The sequence below is a fragment of the Melospiza melodia genome, chromosome Z, assembly GCF_035770615.1.
Source record: "Melospiza melodia melodia isolate bMelMel2 chromosome Z, bMelMel2.pri, whole genome shotgun sequence".
In the NCBI taxonomy this organism is placed as follows: Eukaryota; Metazoa; Chordata; class Aves; order Passeriformes; family Passerellidae; genus Melospiza; species Melospiza melodia.
In genome coordinates, this window is record NC_086226.1 from 1,998,142 (window position 1) to 2,018,179 (window position 20,038).

The 20,038-nt window shown below is 42.0% G+C and overlaps 1 protein-coding gene across 8 annotated transcripts in view; it reads right to left on the bottom strand.

Annotated features, from left to right (window-relative positions):
- KATNAL2 (katanin catalytic subunit A1 like 2) overlaps window positions 1–19,014 on the bottom strand; it is a 29,607-nt gene extending 10,593 nt beyond the window's left edge. For 7 of the 8 annotated variants that reach the window (XR_010031149.1, XR_010031147.1, XM_063180218.1 and 4 more), the window contains exons 1-11: window positions 18,881–19,014; window positions 12,497–12,567; window positions 11,934–12,100; window positions 9,838–9,880; window positions 9,311–9,434; window positions 8,233–8,328; window positions 7,615–7,713; window positions 6,814–6,891; window positions 3,643–3,741; window positions 3,033–3,096; window positions 1,680–1,798 (exon numbers count right to left, since the gene is read on the bottom strand). Coding sequence is in view for 5 of the 8 variants with exons in the window: in XM_063180218.1 (XP_063036288.1) it covers window positions 1,680–1,798; window positions 3,033–3,096; window positions 3,643–3,741; window positions 6,814–6,891; window positions 7,615–7,713; window positions 8,233–8,328; window positions 9,311–9,434; window positions 9,838–9,880; window positions 11,934–12,100; window positions 12,497–12,567; window positions 18,881–18,931 (1,011 nt within the window). In the remaining 3 variants the exon portion in view is untranslated. The remainder of the gene's footprint in view (window positions 1–1,679; window positions 1,799–3,032; window positions 3,097–3,642; window positions 3,742–6,813; window positions 6,892–7,614; window positions 7,714–8,232; window positions 8,329–9,310; window positions 9,435–9,837; window positions 9,881–11,933; window positions 12,101–12,496; window positions 12,568–18,880) is intronic. The other variant, XR_010031148.1, reaches the window with a different exon arrangement.
- Between the last annotated feature and the right edge of the window lie 1,024 nt (window positions 19,015–20,038).

A 20,038-nucleotide genomic window follows, 5' to 3' on the forward strand; every position in this document is an offset into this window, starting at 1 on the left:
AAAAATGCAGGTCAGCTGAAGCATAATGAAAGAAAATGCACTGATTCTTTTGATAAAAATCAAGCACTCATTTTTTTTCATGATCAAAACAAACATAAATTCCTTGAACAATCACAATTTAAAAAATGGACTGAAAGCTGAAACAAAAAATGTGGATCTGCTCTTCGGAGAATGAAGCTTCATCTAATTTTCCGTAAACATGGAGAGGCCTGTGTTAGGAGTAAGAAAACACTGTCAGTTCTTCTTGAGTAAAGTGGCTTTTGAGTTTTTAGATAAGTATCAGTAACAGTATATTAGTCCGGCACTTTTAAATCTGAACACTTGAAAAAATCAAATTTTAAAAGATACTTTTATTTTTCATCACTTTGAGCATGAAACACAGGGTTTAAGCCACTTGCCCAGAGTAAGAAGTAGACCATGACCAGTATACAATTTTACTAGAAATATAACGTATAAAATACATAAAATAAATAATATATGAAATACAGAACTACCATGTAGAACAAAGCAAAACAGGATGAGAGGATGTGCCTCCAAATGACCACAAACCCCATATATACTTCCCCTTCATCAGGCACATGTGAATTTAGGATATAAATTCACACAATACTTTTCTTAGAGCTCTCCTGATCAACAACCTTACTTCATTTTTTGATTCTGCTGTAACTTTAATTAAGGGTAAAAAGCCACAAATTCAATATAAATGCATGTGCTGCAGCATGTTCACAAAAACTTTCTGTATCATGGTGGCAGAAACCAGATTGTCCCCACACACTCCTGCCAGAAAAGAAAATTCCAGGAAGCTACTGAGACAGATGTCAAGAGAATCAGTAAGAGAAAAAGGGAATGTCAGGAGAAAAATATGCAATTTTAAAGGACAAAGGAGGCAGGACAAGTAAGTGTGCTGCAGCCATTGCCTACATTTCAAGAGAGACAAACAATACAGTTTCCAGAGAACAGTTTGCTGTGGTTATTTTTTCCAAGAGCTCTGCATTTACCTGAAGTGCAGCTCAAGAGATGAGGGTAAGGCAGGTTAAGGGCTTGTGGATTTCCACTGAGCTAGTGGATGTTATGGAGAGATTCAGATGGGCAAAGATGCTGCACATGAACCCCTGAACCTTTTGTACCACAGCTGAGCCATGCTAGTTTATACACAAAAATGCATTTATCCACTTGCCAGCAAACTACCTTTCTTGAAACAACATTACATCTGCACTTGACTGGAAGATGTTTGTGACAAGGGAGTTCTTTGCCCATTTCGTGCCACAATGAACAGTTAGGAATTTGGGGATCTAAATTACATTTTGCAGGGTGCCTAGGAGCCAACCTCTGCAAAATGGATGTGAAGTGCTCTGAAGAGGTCACTAAGCACACACTAGTTTGGAACTCTGATGCTCTGACTCCTGATCAGGCAGTCAAAGATCTTTGCTGCCTGCAGAACATCTGCTCCATCTTACATTACAGAACTGAAGTCCCACAGACAGAATCCATTACGAGATGTCTACAGAAGTGATGTTATTCCTGCTTTCAAAACTAGGTATAATCAAAGTCATGTCTAAATTCAGGAAAGATTATGAGTACCAGAGGAACACTTGTCTCCAGTGCTGTGCTGAACCCAAGTTCTTTAAGGGGGAATGTGATGTTTGCTAAAGTATAATGTATGAGAGAGGAATTCTTACCCGGACAAGTTTTTCTGAATCGCCCCTCCATTTGCTGACAATGGTGGATGCTGATATGTTGAAAAAGGTTGTATTGCATTCTGTGGCAACAGCCTTAGCAAGCAAAGTTTTTCCAGTACCTACAAACAACAGTGTTTGAGAAAATCACTCTGCAAAGGAATAAAATGTGAATGTTTGAATAAATCTCCCTCATCCTACTACCACTCAGGTAAAACCAGTAAAAAACTCATAGGATGGTTTGGATTGAAAGGGACCTTTAAATGTCATTGAGTCCAACACCCTGCAATGGGCAGGGACAACTTCCACTGTCCCAGGCTGCTCCAAGCCCCATCCAGCCTGGCCTGGGGCACTGCCAGGGATCCAGGGGCAGCCACAGCTGCTCTGGGCACCCTGGGCCAGGGCCTGCCCACCCTCCCAGCCAGCAATTCCTAATTCCCAATGTGCCAGAATCTGTGCCTGCCCTCTGGCAGTGGGAGCCATTGCCTGGGTGCTGTCCCTGCCTGCCTTGTCCCCAGGGGCTGTGCAGCTCTCCTGGAGCCCCTGGAGGCCCTGGCAGGGGCTCTGAGGTGTCCCTGGAGCTTCTCTGGTGCAGCTGAACAGCCCCAGCTGGGCCAGGCTGGCTCCAGAGCAGAGGGGCTCCAGCCCTCAGAATATTTTGTGGCCCTTTCAGGACTGTCTGGAGAAACTCAGGTAATACAGAACTGCAAATGCAGATTCTCCAAACCTGAGGTAGTGCATGCTGAATGGTCAGATGCCTTCTGTGGCACGAACACCTAAACATTCACAGAACAAATGGATTTCATTGCAGAGAGAGGCTTTGCAACCTGACTCAGGTGGTCCTTGTGCCCTCTGCCCCCTTCCAGCCACATCCTGGTGTCAAAGGGGGGGCAATGGGAGCAGGGAAGCCGCACCAACAAGTAAAATACGCAGCTAGAAGAAGGCAAAGCTTCCACCCCATTCCCAAAACAACCCCTAAAAGCAGAAGAAAGGAAGGACATTTTTTACTAAGGAGCTAAACCCATGGCAGATTTATTGACATATCATAGGATCATGCCAATCTTGATTAAAATGGTCCAAGCTGAGTAAAACAGAGATCTGAGTTTTCATTCCCCTGAATTCTTAGTGTAAGTACTGTCTCTGGAAGATTCCACTATAAAAATAGCCAAGGCTCACAAGAAAGGGCAGGTTTGAGTGTCAGAGATGTACACAACCATCCAACATTCTCTCCTTTTAATTTACGTACAGAACATGCTATTTTTTAACAATCTGATCTAATTAACATTGATGATTTATCCACAGGACAAAATAAGAAGCAGCGACTAACACAGAGATGTGGTAAAAAGCTCTCCATACCTGGTGGTCCATAGAGCAACAATCCTTTCCAAGGGGACAGAATGCCAGTAAACAGCTCTGGATACTGAAGGAAAGTAATTTAGGGATTAAAAATGTATCATCGAAAACAAACTGCAAGGGATTGTGGTCCTCACCTTCACTGCTCCTAGCACATTCAAGAAACATTAGAAGTTTGAAGAGAGGCACAAAACAATGCCAAAACAATGTGACATGTATGATCTGAGTACTGAGAAAAATGCTGTGTTTATTATTTGAAATCTGCTTTCAATGTTGTTTTTTTTTTCAAGTGCAATTGATGTGACATTCTCTTCTGTAAATAATTTTTCATGGAAATAATATAGGTCAAACCCAGCTCTTCTTACAATGCCAAAGGTGCCAAAGAATTGGACCTAACTCATACAGTAATTATATTGAAAGGTAATTTTCCTGTAGAAGAATGCAGGTGCCATTTCAGATGGAACAGGAATAGTTCTGTCATGAAACAGGAACACCAACAGCCCTAACACAAATGCCTACCAAGGCACAGCAATACTGAGAACTCTGAAACACCACTCTAACTGCAAGGAAACAAGCCCAACGCTGGTTTTGTCAAAGCTATTTAGCACCTTACCTTTATGGGGTAAACAACTGCTTCCTTGACCAGCCTTTTAGCTGCATCCAGCCCTATAATATCATCCCACTTCACGTTTGGCTTATGGAGATAAATGTCCTGCAACACACATCACATCTTGTTAGCAAAACTCCTTCTGCAGTCGGATAATGACTCTGGCAAAGTAAAAGGATCGACTCGGGGATAAAATAGTGGTGCTGTTAAGTGATACAGGCTGTGTTATTTAACCCTAGGTACCAGGCACCTCCCAGGAGGGAAGCACACACAGCAATCACTTCCCCTCCAGGCCCCAGTTTCCCTAATGTATTCCTAGCAAATGTAGATGCTGAGCAGATCTTTCTCAGATCTGTTTTCTGTTAGTTTGATTTAGGAACCAACCAACATATCAAGAGCAATTGGGATAAGACAGTTCACCAGCCCTAATATTTTGTCTCTACTGCTGCAAGTTATTGGATGTTTAAAAAAAGAAGCAAAAGTAATCATAGTGACACATTGGTTCAAGTTTACACCACCAATGAACTTCAGTAATTCAAATTACATCTGAATCTTTGAGCTGAAATACCTTCTGAGCCTCACTCATCAGTGAATTTTTCTTCCCTATTTTAAACATGTTCATTTTATAGTCACAAGTTCCACAGCTCAACCATGTGCAATGTGAAAATATTTTCTTTTTTTTAAAACTGGATGCTTAGTAACTTTATGGCTGCACCTATTACTTACATTATTACTTATTATGTTATTACCTATTATTTATGTAATTTCTTGTGTTGTAATAACAGTGAAAAAATTCTATGTACTCCACTCTATGCAAGATTTTATATGCTGCAAGAAAAGCTGTGAAAAACTCTGCAACAGGAAGAAATTTTCCCCCTAAGAATCTATCAAAAGATAGATGGCAATTAGTCTATGCTCTGAAACACTCACTATATTAATTTCATTTAATTCATTCAGCTTCCCAAATCTTCTATGAATCTTTCCATTTGCCTTTATAATATTTTGTGACTTCGTGTTCCAGGGGCTAATTGCAAAAAATATCACATCCTCAGTACAAATATTCAGGATAAATTCTGCTCTCCAACAAAAATAGTCCACATAGGCTGGAAAAAAATTATGTGGTTGCATCCAAGGGGAAAAGTTAATACAATTAGAAAAAATTATTTATATAGAATAGGTTATACTTTCCCTGTCTATTAACAGTGAATTAAGATGAATCAGATTTCTGCCATTAAGTAGAGACTTACATAACTGTTTCCAAATTAAATTAGATTGTGTTATGAAATAGATATAACATGCTATTTATTTGTATTGATTTATACAGTGTTGATTACCATAGCAACTAGGAACATACCATAATGGAGCACAATTCAAAAAACACACTATAACAAATGGAAAGCAATTTTTTATTGCTTTTTCTGTTAATGTAGCAGCAAGAACAACATTATTTTAAAGGTCTACCATAAATAAAAGACCAGATAGGAATTGAAACAAGTGAAAATTTTCTTACTTTAAGGTTGGAAATTTCCTAAGACATTTATTAAGTTCTACTAAATGCCAAATACAAAACTTGTGGACCAAGAATTTGGGCCGTACACAGATTTAAAAATCAGTCAGCAAAAGTCTTCCATGATTTTTAGAAAGATGATTTTAATCAGGTTTGCCCAAGGTGTTACCACTCATGATATTTATATCCAGAAACTCACAACACTACCAAACACTGTGGTGCTGAGAATCCTTTCTGATGAGTGACTCATCCGAAAGTGGTGCATGCTAAGCATTTGTGTTTCCTGTAGCCACACATCCCCAGTGGACCAGGGCTTGTTTGTCAGGCTACACCTCAGCCCAGGAGTGAAATGAATGCTGCTGACAAGGCTGTGCTTCCCTCCAGGGGTCAAGCTGCCCATTCTGGAGGAATCCCCAAGTCTGCCCTGGGACATGGTGCATTACTGATGCTGCTCTGGCAGTGCTGGGATGAGGGTACTGCTTGCAGAGCTCACAGCAACAGCATCTCTCCACTGCACCACTGAGAATGCACAGGGAGTGCAAATCCTTTGTGCACAGGATGCACAAAGCAAGGCTCAGGGCAAGTTCTAACCCAATGGCCCTGGACTGTCCTGTGACACAGCCCCAGGGCAGGGCCTGTCCCTGTGCCGGCCCTGCTGAGGCAGCTCCAGTGCTGGGGACAGCTCTGGGCCCTCAGCACAGGAGAGACACCGAGGGGCTGGAGCGTGTCCAGGGCAGGGAACGGAGCTGGGAAGGGGCTGGAGCCCCAGGAGAGGCTGAGGGAGCTGGGAAGGGGCTGAGCCTGGAGCAAAGGAGGCTCAGGGGGGCCCTTGTGGCTCTGCACAGCTCCTGACAGGAGGGGACAGCCAGGGGGGGTCGGGCTGTGCTCCAGGGAACAGGGACAGGAGCAGAGGGAATGGCCTCAGGCTGGGCATGGGGAGGCTCAGGATGTACCTCAGGAGCAATTCCTTCATGGAAAGGTTTATCAAGCCTTGGCACAGCTGCTCAGGGTGTGGTGGAATCCTCATCCCTGCAGTTTAAAAGCCATGTTGATGTGGCACTTGGGGACACGGGTTAGTGATGGCCTTGGCAGTGCTGACCTGATGACCTTAGATGGCTTTTCCAACCTAAATGATTCTCTGATTCTAAACCATGCGGGGATACCAGGGTCTAACAGTAATTTTGGTAGATGCTATCTAGTAGATACATTCAGAACGGAGATATTGCTGTGATACTGGCACACTGCCCACAGTGACTACAGCCCTGTGCCTGGAATGGAACTGCACCCAAAGGGTGGAATCAAGGTTTCTCCCATCATCTGATCACAGCTAGATAAAACATTAGATAATAGTTAGTTTTAGCTAATATATTTAAATCTCTTTTTCCAGTGAAGTATTGCACTTTTTTGTGTAGCAAAAAGGAAATCCACGACAGTTTGCACAGCATGATTAAATTGCCTGTTCCCCATTAGAAATGAATGGACTTAATTATTTCCTCCCACTGTGCATCAGAAAGAAACATCATTACATGTAAAGAGATGACTTGTTGGGGAGCTATGCAGAGGGAAAAATAACTTGCACTATCAGTGACAGTAAAAAGAAGCAAACAGCATTCCCACATGACAAAGGTAACCAACATCTCTCTACAACTGATATGGAGAGCGGCTCTTACTTTGTTCACAACCACTGCAAGTTCTCTCATCTCACCAGTCATGCCAGTAAAAGCACTAAGAGGTTTCAATAATCGTTCCTAAAAGAGAAAAACATAGGTTCTTGTCAGACTGCAAGTATTTTTAGACAAACTATTATATAATTTTTTAGTTGTAGTAATATCAACTTTTAAGGTTGCAGAAATATGTGTAATAATACAAATTTTAAAGAAAACCATATTTGCAGTGTCATTTTCCTCTGACAGAATCTAACCCTAATCAACATTAAAATGAGCAGCTCTCTTATTGCACTTAAAGTCCTAAATACAACCTACATAGACTAAGAGGAGTGAAAAATGTAACTGTAGATCACAGTTTTGCCACATTCTCTTTCTGGATAGTTTCTTCCAGTGTAGCAAGTAACCAGGCAGACAAGCACCATGAAAGCTGGAAGCACTATCTGAGAAATTCCGGCTTGTGTGTGGAGTGTTTACAGAAAATTTATCTCCTACATCAAAATTCTATTGTAGAGACATACTGAGCTGAAAGGAACCAGGATTTCACTCCCAGAAGTTCTGCAAGTGTCTGCAATTATTTTTTCATATTAAGGCCTCCTTTTTATTTGTTGCCTTTCATATTCAGAATAAACAACCACTATCAAGTATGGCTGTCCCTTCAAGGAGGAAATACACCTCTCAGAAATCCAAGGCCTTTTTTAGCACTTGGGAACAAAACCAACATTGTTACAGTACTTTGTTTTGCTCCTGGTTGTGCAAAACTCAAGTTCATATTCATTGGATGGAAATACGAACAGAAACACTTACTGATGGATCTGGATCACAATTAAGGCTGTTCAAGGGAATTCCATCTGGTGGCACTCTGACAGCATCCTGAATCATCTTGCGGTAGTCAATTATTTGGCCCTAAAGGAGAAAAATGTTGCTGTAGGCTTTACCATGGTGGTAGCACTACTCTTAAAAATACACTGGACCAAATTTTGCTTGCAATTACAGCAGTGTGTTTCCTTACTGCATATACAGTCCTAGCTATGGCAAAAATTTACCCCAAAAACTGTGGTATCAATGGGGATAGAACACACAACTCAGTCAATTCAATAATTTAACTGCAGAGCCTTTTATTACCTCATTCAGGAATTCAAAATTTATAGTCAGTCTTAGTTATTTACCACTGGGCTTTAAAAAAATAAATATTCCTCTCTGAGTATGTTTGAAATAGTATTTAAAGCAAAAAGTGCCTCCTATGCAAAGAATTAATTTTTTTAATACAAAATTATAAAACGGACTATTCAGCTGACTATACAGAAACATTTTTATATAAAAATGGAGAAAAAACCCTACCATTTGATATTTTTTAAAACCTCTGTGCTTTTTTTTTCCACATACATATTTCTCTGAGAAACCACATACCAGGTTTCCACCAACCTTTCTTGGGTGAGAGCTGTCTCCTCCAGTTTTGCCGATTCCTGAGATGCTTAAGCCAAAATCAGATTGATCCAGAGTATCTGCACCATCACTATTCTAAAGAGAAATGACTTTTAAAACAGATGTATTGCCAAGTAAATGGATTGAAGGTATTATGTGATAGGTATCATTCCCTCTCTTCACAGAGGCCCAGATGAAGTTCCAAGAGAAATATTGATCATTTAAACACCACGGTAGATTTAACTGGACTTCACCTAACTGGTGACAGCAGTGAAAGCCACAGCTCTGGAGCTCAGCAGTGAAGTTATTCCATGTACTGAACAGAAAACTGCATTTTACATAAGAAGCAGCTCTTATGCACAATGGAAATGACAGGCCAAGTAAAAGGCACAGCATGTCACCTCAGAAATGAGGAGCTATTTTAGGAGCTATTTTAGTAACTTCACAGCATTTACTGCTGTAAAATCCAAAAGGCAAAGTTTTGCAGTATTTTTAGGGGTAGCAATAGGTCAGAGAAGAGTTCCTCTGGATGCAGAAATATAGCCAGGCCCTTAAAAAAAGGTTGCAATAGACACAGTGCTTGCCCACCAACCTGCTGTTCCTGTCCACCCTCTGTACAGGGATGATAATAAAGTCGATTTCACAGTAATCTCACCAAAATGAGATTCTCAAACCTAAACATTACAGACCCAAATTACTCCCTGAGTCTCAAACAACTTATGCACTGTGAAGATGCTTACAACTGATACCACTTCATCCTTTATTTGTTTGTTCTGTTTTCTGGCGCTCAAGAATGACTATATTGGTATTAATGGAAAAAACCTCTGTTTGCTTTTACTATAGGTTGGATTATATAACTCCTTTTCCTCTAATTTTTGCCTGTGACTGCCCCCAAACTCATGGCCAGAAATTCTCTCAAGGTCTTGCACCTATAATCCTTAAATGACAAAATCAGTCAAACCCATTAGTTGCACAATTATTAATTGCGCAACTCCCATCCTCTTGCTGCCTACAGACTTCCCAGACAAAATCCCATTAATTTCAACTGTACTGCTGCCAAGATAGAGCATGTTTAAACCTGTCTGGGGCTCTCCTTGGTGGAGGATTTAGGTTCTGCTGTACTCCCAGCTGAAGTTTTTGATACTGATCGTTGCACTGTCTGTTGTTTGACCCTTGGTACATTCAGAGAAGAAGCTGCTGTCCTAGAATAAAGAAAAAAAAAGCAAGACTTCCATGACTTTTTTTTTCTTCAAAATACCAAAAGACCCAAAGCTTCCAAATAAAGCAGCTTTAGGCTAACTTTGCTTCCACTGAAGTGATGGTGTTAATCTCAATCACAGCAGAGTTCAATGCTTACTTTTTTCAAACACCCCCTCGCCACTTTACCCACACTGCAGAAGCTCTGTAAATTGTCTGCCTCTCCATTTGGGAAACAAGTCTCTAATTTCCTCCAGCACATACAGAAAAAATGCACCACACAGTCAGGAGCATGGCTCTAGGCTTTGGTGCTCCTCTGGTGTCACAGCATTATCTTAACCACGGTGCATATTTGCTTTTACTACGAAAATTTTCTGCCCAGAAAAACACCCCACACATATATCTCACCTTCTTGCTCTTCCTCCACTTCTCAGCTGTTGTTTATTTTCTGCTGAGGCAAAATTAATATTAAAATGGAAAATAATTAAGGATCTAAAAAGGGCAATTTGAACCTTTTTCCCCCTTTAAAAATATTTTTAAGCACGCAATAATGACTTTGGAAATAATAATGCATAAACAAGAACAGCATATAAGCACTGCAAGCTTGCAAAAACTTAGTGAAAACAAACTGGTGTTGGTGAGAGTGCTTTTGCTTCAAGCTTCTTACATTTTAGCTCATTCAGTCTTAGGTTTCTCTGCTTACATTTTAAAACCAGTATCATATTCACAGTAAAATGGACACCATCAGAAATTAGATTAAGTACAATAATTTAATATAGCACACAGAATGCTTATTTAATGTTATTTAATGCTAATAATTTTTTCGTTGCTGAATTGGGAAATATGAATTTGCCTTACTCCTCTGAAGAGGAATCAAGTTCAACATAACAAGACAGAACAAATGTCACATTGCAATAGTGGTTATCAAGCTACGTTATCTTTCGCATTATTATCATTTTAAACAACTTCTGTCAAAGGAGAGCTTCTTTTTCACAAAATGTCCAACTTGCAAAGCCCAGATGTGAACTCATAAAGCCAAGGATTTGTATGATGCTACCAGCATGCCCCTGGTTGCTCCAAAACACCTCTCCTGTAAGTACAATGCTCTTGCACTCATGATTCTACACAATGAAATAATCCTTCCCAAACAGTTATTTCCCTGAAGGAGCTTGGGAACATGGTGAGTTTAGGGGCAGCAGAGCCCATGGAGCAACCTGTAATCTTGTGGGTGTATCTACAACATTTCCAACTCATTGGAAATGAGCATGGAAATGACCAACCTGTTACTGTAGGACTTGCCAAGAATGGTGCAAAGAATTCAGTTGGAAGGAACACCACACCAAGGGTTTTATTTAGATATCCAAGTCTGGCAACAGGCACAATTAAGGCATGGTGAAAACTACGTGTAGTGCAGGAGAAGAGGCTGCTTGTGCTTTAGGGAAAAAGGATGATGCCTCCCTGCCAGCATGGTCACAAATCTGAGCTTAGGTAATGGCAGACTACTCCACGCCTGAGAAGCTTTACTGACCAAAAAATGCATAATGAGAGCTTTTAAGTGTCCAAGAGTGGCTTTTTGGGAATTCTTTTTTACTTAGATCATGGATTCAGTCTTGCCTACTGCTCTGACTATGATGTGAAAAAATGCTTTATAATATTTTTTCACTCTTGCCTCGTAACAAATCCTTTTTGTTATGTCCTGCAGGGCTGTTCTTCCTCTTTGTATCAACAGCAATCAATAGGGTTCTAGATGTACTTGCCTTTTTCAAGCAAATTTCAGGAAAAATCCAATTACTAAACCCTTTAATTTGGAAAAAACCTCTAAGACCATCCAGTCCAATCACTCCCCAACCCCTGAAGTGGCCACCATTGATCCATGTCCCCAAGTGCCACATCTACACGTGTTTTGAACCCTTTCAGGGATATTGCTCCATCACTTCCTTGAGCAGCCTGTGCCAGGGCTTGACAACCCTTTTCATCAGGAAATTTTCCCTAATGTCTAATCCAAACTTAGATCCTTCAAGTTTTTTATCACTTACTCTCATACAGTTGTTATTATGGCTTCTCCAAATTACATTTTGTGCTCAAGTGCAAAACCATTCAGGGTCATAACAGAATGCTCATATTCTGATTTGCCTCATTCTGTATCGTTCATCCACTATTCTCTAACCATGAGAAGAAAGTGAATAAATATATCTCTGCCATTATGCTTTGTGCTTAGCTGACATTTTCCAATACCAAAGCAGCTTTCAAAAGACAGAAAAATGCCACCTTCTAGGTCCTTAATATAAAAGAAAGAAGAAAAAACAGAAGGGCTCAAAGCCACCTCTTTTAATTCTGGTGTCTTGTGTGCTAGAACTTCAGATGTGTAACTGTACATTAAATTGAACATTACATTAACCTGAACATTAAATGCTGACATAATGTCAGGGCTGTGAGCATAGCAGGGAAATAAACATTTTAGACTTTGGAAACAAAAGCTTTCTTTTTGGAACAAAGCCACATACCAGTGTCCAGGACCTTTTTGGTAATTTTAGGATACTTTTGAAATTTTACAAAATAGTAGCTTTCATATTCCATCAATATTGTCTCAAGATCAATGTTGTCACAAACTTCAAAGCCACGTAAACCTAATTTTGTCTCTTGTTCCAAAGCATTTGCAGCATCAACATATCTGGCAATTTAAAAACAAAACAAACAAGGATCAAAAAGCTGAGAGTCATCATCTTACTCTGATTTCTGAAAGAAGCAGCAAACAATGGCACTAGTAAGCATACGGTATCTTTAACCTGTCCACAGTCCTATTTTCATAGAAGTATAAACTCTAATTTTAATAAGCTTTGTTGGTGGATCTAAAGTATTTTAAATTATATAGAGATTTTTTGTTTCAGAAACTGAAACAATTTAGCAAAGTAAACTGTGAGGACACCTCATAGTAGTTTGCCACTTCCTCACATTAACCCCAAGGCCCCACTGTCCATTCAGCCAACAGAGGACAGAGAGATGCAGTACAGCAGGTCAGACACACACAGTCCCACAAGGGTAGAGCAATATTATTTAAAAAACATACCCTTTCTCCATTAAATAATGCAAAATTAGAATGAGGAGATTTTTCCGACGAGCTTCTGTTCGCATCTCCTCCTGTGAATTAAGACAGAACTCTAGATCAAATGTAATATTCTCTTTATTGCTGTTAGCAACATCTAAATGTAGCCTCTGGAAACAAACAAATTAACACAACAGCATGTAAGAACTGTAAAACAACTCACTGTTAATAAACACAAGGAAAGTGGTTTTCAATCTAATTTTTCTTACACATTATCAGGGCTACTGGATGGGTAGAAACCTTTTCCTAGAGAAGAGAAAATTATTTTAGGGTTGAACAAGTAACTTACTTCCCTTACTATGGCTATGGCTCACAGCATGTTCAGACTGCTGTGAATTTCAGGGCAGGACTCTTGCAGACCTGAATGCTTCAGGGACTGTGCAAGGAAACCTTGTGCTCCATCCTGTCTGTGTCCTTCCCTTGCAACCTGAAACCTGTTCTCTGAGTGCCTGGAGAAGGGGGCTAGCGAACAGGTCTGGGATCTGCATGACTCTACTACAAGGACCAGCTCTAACACTTGCTGACACCTCCCATTTCATAGCCCTTGATGTATAAACACAACAAATGAAACACGGTCACTGGAAAAATTAGTATATTGGGATAACATGAAACTTGCACGATTTTCACACAGGACTGACCAAAATCAGGACTCAACATGAAGAAATTCAATAGAGAGTCAGTCCCATGGATGTCTTGGCACAGACTGGAGAACCCAAAGTCATTCACAAATGGTTCAGCAATAAAAATAAGGCAGCATAAAACATCCTTTTCTTCACCCAGTGAAGCTTCAGCGGAGAGAGTATCAGATGCAATTTCAGGGAGAGGAAAAGGCACAGTGGAAACAGAATCATGGAGGATGGTGGAATTAAGCCTTACTCTGATGAAACATGCCACATATGCTCAGTGTCTGTAGAGAACTTCTGAGATTCTTCGGTCATAACAGAAGGTGCTACAATGAAAGCTCTAGAAATCAGCACATTGCCTTTGGTCTGCTTCACTGGGACTTGAAACTGTGACCACAGGGGAAGTAGGTATGGCCAAACACACATTTAGGTAAATTAATGACTTCCCTTCTCTTTTAGGTTGGGAGGCATTGGGAGTTGGACTCGATGATCCTCATGTGTCCCCTCCAACTTGAGGTATTGTGTCCTTCCTCTGATTTGGTGATTACTTGTGAGGACCCAGTGTGAACAGGAAGGAGTGGCACTTAATGGACGGGGAAAGAGCAATGATCTCTGTTGACTGCACAGCACACACACATCCCTGATCACATTGCACAGTAAAGCTACACAGGCTCCTGCTTCCGGCCCCCGTTTCCCTCTCTTCTATCCCAAATGAGCAGCATCCCCATCCACCCGCAAGGAAAAGCCCAGCCCAAGTGTCACCCACTGCCTGCAGTGACAAATGAGATTTCTGTCCTCTTCCCACTGCAGACAGAGCCCCACCACCTGTACCAAGGACTTGGGCTGCTCTCTGCCCGTGCCTGGCACACAAAGATGCCAACAAACTACTACTGATCAAGGCTGATGTTTTTAAACCCCCCAGGATAAACCCCCAAAAGAAATATTTATACATAACAACCATTACTTTATTCTTTCTGGTCTCTTGGAAGAGAGAGCAACCATAGCAGACTTCCAATAGTAGAGAATCACTCATTACAAAAATCAAAGGTGTTTTTTGGGTGGTGCAAAACCAATTTACCTCTTTATACGCCACTCCTTTGCAAGGTTAGACCTCCCTCTGCTCTGCACACAGCACTGGGTATCACATGGCATTCCACTGCTAATTTCAACACTTGAGATAGCATCATCAGCTTCTGTTTTATTTTAAAATAAAATCTGACAGCCTGTAAAATGTACTGGATAGAACTGGGAAAAAGTATCGCAGTCCAGCAGATATTTCCTGGGACGTTTGCTTCAGTCGTGGGGCCATCTAGTGTCACGACTAAGGAAGAGCTGGGGTTTGCTCTTAACGTTTCCTGCAGTCAGAGTGAATTGGCATTTCACACATTGCAAATAAGATTTGTAAAATGTTCATTCTGGTTTTCTAGAATGAAGGCTAAAACTGGCTGGGGAAAAGGGAAAAAAACATAACCCCTTTCTACCTTTGATATCCTCTTGAGAACGTGTTTCCAAAAGAAGTTACAATACCACTTCAGTGGTGGTACAAAGATAATTTTTCTGAATCATTCTGGGGAGAAAGGAGTGCTGTGTAAATGTTTTGTAGATTGGTAACTCTTGTATGAAGCAGAATGGTTCCTGGGAGGTGCTGCAACAAGAAATGAAGCAATTCTGAGAATTGCCATGAGCAAACAGAGAACACACACACACACTGAGATGACTTTTTTCCTTCTCAATCTTTTGATATTGATGCTTGGAAAACATTTTGAATTGTTGCCTTTTTACCGTTTCTCCTGTATGACCTGAAATTCCAAAACACATCTGGAGATGCAAGAAGGAAGCTGGAGTCATCACTTGCTGAGAATCCCACCTGTACATCCTTTAAAATGCAACTGCTCCTGAAGGTTTATGCTGCGAAAGATTAACTGTCGTGTTCCCTAATGTATCAAAGGGCAAGGTTACAGCTACCTCTGAATATTTAAAATACAGTATGCAAACAGCCTGGCCACCACAGAAGACAAACACATCAAGTGTTTCATGGAATAAACGTGGATATTCTGACAAGAGAGGAATTACCTCTGCCTGATGGACTGACAGGATGCATGATCCATGGTTGGAACTTCCCTTGAAAAGAATTTGTGTTCTGGCATGTCATCTGCTGCTGTTCATCCCCTTTTGTTACTTCTTTAAAAAGCACTTTAAATTCTAGTATAAATAGTGATTGGCAGCATCTCAAATAATTTAAGTACAGGCTTGCTTTGGGGGTAGGATAGCATTGTGTCTATGTGTGAGCCACCTACTTCAGCCTTGACACAGCAATGTTCCTCTGGCTGTGCTGACCAAACAGAAGGAAAAATGAACCTTTACATCCTAAAAGAGCCCCATCTAAAAATGAGAAGAGAGTTTAGACTGAGAGGTTAATTCTGTCTTTAACCTTTTTTAAGAAGAGTGCAAACAGCAATGGCTGATTTTGAGAATCAGATGTGTCCAAAGAAAATTAACTAAGCTGTTAATCAGTTAATCAAGTGACAACGACTTGTATTAGGTTGGACTGAAAAACAGAACCGAGGTATGTCTTGTAACTCAGTTCTGTGAGAGCTCTATAAACCAAAGAAAAACCAAGGACCTTTCAACATGCACCTGCTGCCAAGTCACTAATCTGGTGAACCAGTGGCATACGGATTATTGCCTGACCAGCCCCACCAATCCCTTTCCTGCATTTCACCATTATTTTTCACCATTATTTTAGCATGCACCCTTTCCAGAAGGCAGATGAGCCTCTGTGTCAGTGCCAACAGAAGCTTTATCTGTCCCCTTAAAAGAGCTCTGTGCCTGCCCTGGTCTGCTGTCCTGAGCCCCAGTTTGTCCTCTAGGACTGACCCACTGCACTTATGTCCATAAAAACCTCCCTGCCACAATCCAGGCAGACACTAACACTGCCCAAGGCTTCTACTGTGCTTAGGGAGGAAATGGCAAATCTTACACAGCATGAAAAAACAGGAGTACTTACAAGTGCAAAGTTACTTAAAATTCAGTTTAGCTTTATAGTGATCTAGCCTTCCTGTTTAATTAGTATTTAGAATTGCATGTTGCTTATAGCCACTGGTATTTCAATAGATGTTTAAATGTTTAAAGTTTAATAAGCTTCCATTCTTAAAAGAAAAGAAAAACATATGTAATTAAATTTTCAATTACTATAGGGGGTTTTGGTGTCCATGAAATTAATAAAACCTTAAGGCACTTAAATATGATCTTGTTTTAAAAACCAAATAGTTGAGCACTTAACTAATTAGCTTCAACACTTATAGTGTTATTTTCTTTATTTCTAGCTTAACAAAAGAGTGGCACACATTCCTTTTTTTGAGTCATTTTGAATTAAACTCTAATAGAGTTGTGCATCTTAGGTGCAATTGTTTGTTTAGTAATTTCCACACCTTTCACTAAAATGCATTTACATTCAAGTAAATGAATGAACCAAGTCTCTTGTGCAATTTCCTGAAACTAATGGGCCTACTAAAAGATTAATTTAACTCTAACATTTCATTATCATTTGACCCTATATATTCTGCATGAATTTTGCATGTTTGTTGGGATGAAAAATAAAGAGCTACAAGAGTAAGTTATCATCTGGGGAGCCTGGGAATAAGAACTGCTCTGCTTTAGTGCATGCACTCTAAGGGCAAACAACTGGGGCAGTCAGGATGTGTTCAGAAAGACCTCTGATTAGGAACTCAGACAAGAGGCAGCCAGGTGGCTGTGCAACCACATAGGGAAAGCACTAACTGTAATGCCCCCTTCCCTCTTTGTCTTTGGGATCCCAGGATGCTGACAAACATGGAGTTCCTCAAAATCAAGCACCATGGCCTGATGGGCTCCCCTAGTTTTCCTCCTCCCTCCCTCCCTCCCTCCCCCCACCACCCTGTATTCCCACAGCTTTGCATTCCCCGTAGCCCTTTGGATATCTGCACACTTGACAGGCTTTTCAGAAGGCTGAATGTTCAGTTCTTGTTTGGCTTGCTGACCGCACTTTCTGAGAAACACAAGCAGAAAATGGAACTGGTGAGTTTTAAACAATGTATAACTTGGCTGCCATTGAATACAATTTCCCAGGACAAAGAAAGGGCGCTTTGCCCTCCTCTCTCCTCCAAATAATATGAGGCTGCTGCAAACAATAGAGTTGCCAAAGTTTTTCAAGGATTACAATGAGCTTTCATAATTAAAGACATACACTGAGCTCACCATAGAACTTATGACTGGGAACAAGAAGGAAAAAATCCACTTGGCAGCTTCAGGTGGCTCTTCATGTCACTAATCAAAAAAAGAGGCTCCAAACTTCTGCTCTTCTGAGAAACACAAACTACTCCCTCATCTCTGTACCCAAAATATTGACTGCTACCTTCAAAAGGCTATGGAGAAGCCAGTTTAGCAAGAGCAAATCAAACCAAATCCTGTGGCACAGCTAACAGAGCTCTTGAGCTCCAGTTCTCAATCCCACAAATGTTTCTGCATTTAGTATCCAGCACCATCTTTGGGACAAAGGCCATGCAAATCCCCACTGGTGAAGTTAAAAATCAGGTCCCCTTTTCTCCTCTCCTCCTGCACGTTGATGCTGTTTCAATACCAACACCTTCAGGCTCCATTTGCAGTGGTTCAGATCTGAATTCACTTCAGGGCTCAGAAGGAGACCATGCTAGAGGATCCCTTTCCTAGGTAAACATATCTATCCTATTAACACTTCCTGAGGAGAGAAAATTGAGGGGCAGGCACCAATCTCTTCTCTCTGGTGACCAGTGACATGATCCAAGGGAATTTCACAGAACTGGGTCAGGGGAGTTTTAGGCTGGATAGAAAGAAAAGGTTTTTCCCCCAGAGGGTGGTCAGGCACTCAACAGGCTCCCCGAGGAGTAGTGCAAGGCTGCCAGAGCTCCAGGAGTGTTTTGACAATGCTCTCAAGAACATGGTGTGAGTTTTGGGCTGTGCTGTGCAAGGCCAAGAGGAAGAACGTGATGATCCTTGTGGGTATCTTCCAGCCCAGAACATTCTATGATTCTACAAGAAGTTGATGTAACATCTAAAGCTCTGTCTCAGGGGTCCTCCCAAAACACCTCTTTTGTGAAAAATCCTGTACTTCTCATTCTTAAGTAATAAGAGGGACTGGTGTATGCATGCACAGCATCCAACAGCTGTATGGGAAAGGCTTTTAGCAGTCTCTCTCCCTCTGGTGTAATTTAACCAGCAGATGGAAGCAAAAGAACAGGTTATGAAATTCAGCAAAAATCTTGCTATGTTGCTGTTTCTTGGCTTTCTAGAGCAAGAAGCATAGAATCATTGAATTACAAGATGGTTTGGATTGGAAGGGATCTGAAGACCATCCAATTCCAAACCCTGCCATGGCCAGGGGCACATTCCGTTATCCCAGCTTGCTCCAAGCCCCGTCCAACCCGACCTGGGGATGAGGCAATACAGCTGTGACTTCTTTTTTCCTCGTTTCTTTTTGAAAAAAAATAACGAATGGAGGAAGGGTATGGACTGTCTCCTTTGGCCGTGCCTATGGCTCCAGAACCATGTAGAGCGGGGCTGCGAGGGATCCACACCAACCCCGGCCCCTCGGGCCCAACCCCATCCCCGCCGCCATGACAACACCAACCCCCCCGCGCATGCGCAGAGCGCCCGCTCCCCGTTGACAAGGCAACCGCGACGCGCAACCGCGCACCCCGTCCGTTCTCACCGCTTCCCTCGCCTGGTGGGTGGTTTTCAGCGCCTGGCAGGCGAGCTCCATGGCGGCAAGGGGTGCCGCCGGGAATGTTCCCGGGAACGCCGCCGGGAATAGCGCACCGAGCGCCCGGACCCGCACCCCGCCGACCCCCGAGGGGGACAGGCGCGCCCCGCCTCCCCAGCGCAGCCAATCGGAACGTCGGAAGGTGAAAGATTGACTGAAAACCTGCCCAATCACGAGTAGAGGAGCGTGAGTGGAAGGCGGCGCTGGCCAATGGGGGCCGGGCTCCCCTGTGTGGTGCAGGGCGGTTAGGCGGGGGCCGCGGCTGAGGAGACGGAGCCCTAAACAATCCAAAACTACCCAGAACAAGCCAAACCAACATAAATGAAGCCAAATCAACCCAAAATATGCCAATCCAAGCCAAACCAACCCCAGACAAGCCAAACCAAACCAAACCATGCCTATCCAACCAAAGCCCACCCCAAACAAGCCAAATGAAGCCAAAGCAATGAGCACAGCCCATCTCACTCCATTGTTGGACATATCCAGCTCGCCCACACAGCTGAGGTGTGCCTGATAAGCAGCAGAGTGCAGTTTGCCGTTCACATCAAGGGACATTAAAATGGAGATCACCGCTGTGAGGGAGCACAGGGCTGTGAGAAATGCTCTCCTTAGAGCACAGCTTGGCTCCCTGGTTGCTGCAGCCTCCTGGGGTTCAGGGTGTGAATTATTCGAGAGGTGAATTGTGCCTGTTGGATGTGGTCCAGCTTCAGTCCAGCTGGAGGAGAACTCATGATCAGGCGAGATAAAACCTAAAGCTCAGTCTCAGGAAATCTACCAAAACTCCTCTTGCATGAGGAATCCTATGCTTTTCTCACACAGTGGGAAGATGAATTGATGGACATATGCACAGCTTTGTGGAAAGGGCTTTTGTTATCCCTGTTCCCAAATCCGACAGCTTCTCAGTTCTCAGGGTAATGACCAGGTTCCCACACCATGGAACACAGCCTGGTCTAATGGAAGGTGCCCCTGACCACAACAGGGAGATGAAACTGGATGAGTTTTAAGGTCCCTTCCAACCCAAAACATTCTGGGACTCTATATTACACTTGCTTGTCATCGCAGGCCTCCAGCTGAGTAATAATTAGCATTGACTCCGTGATTCTCAGA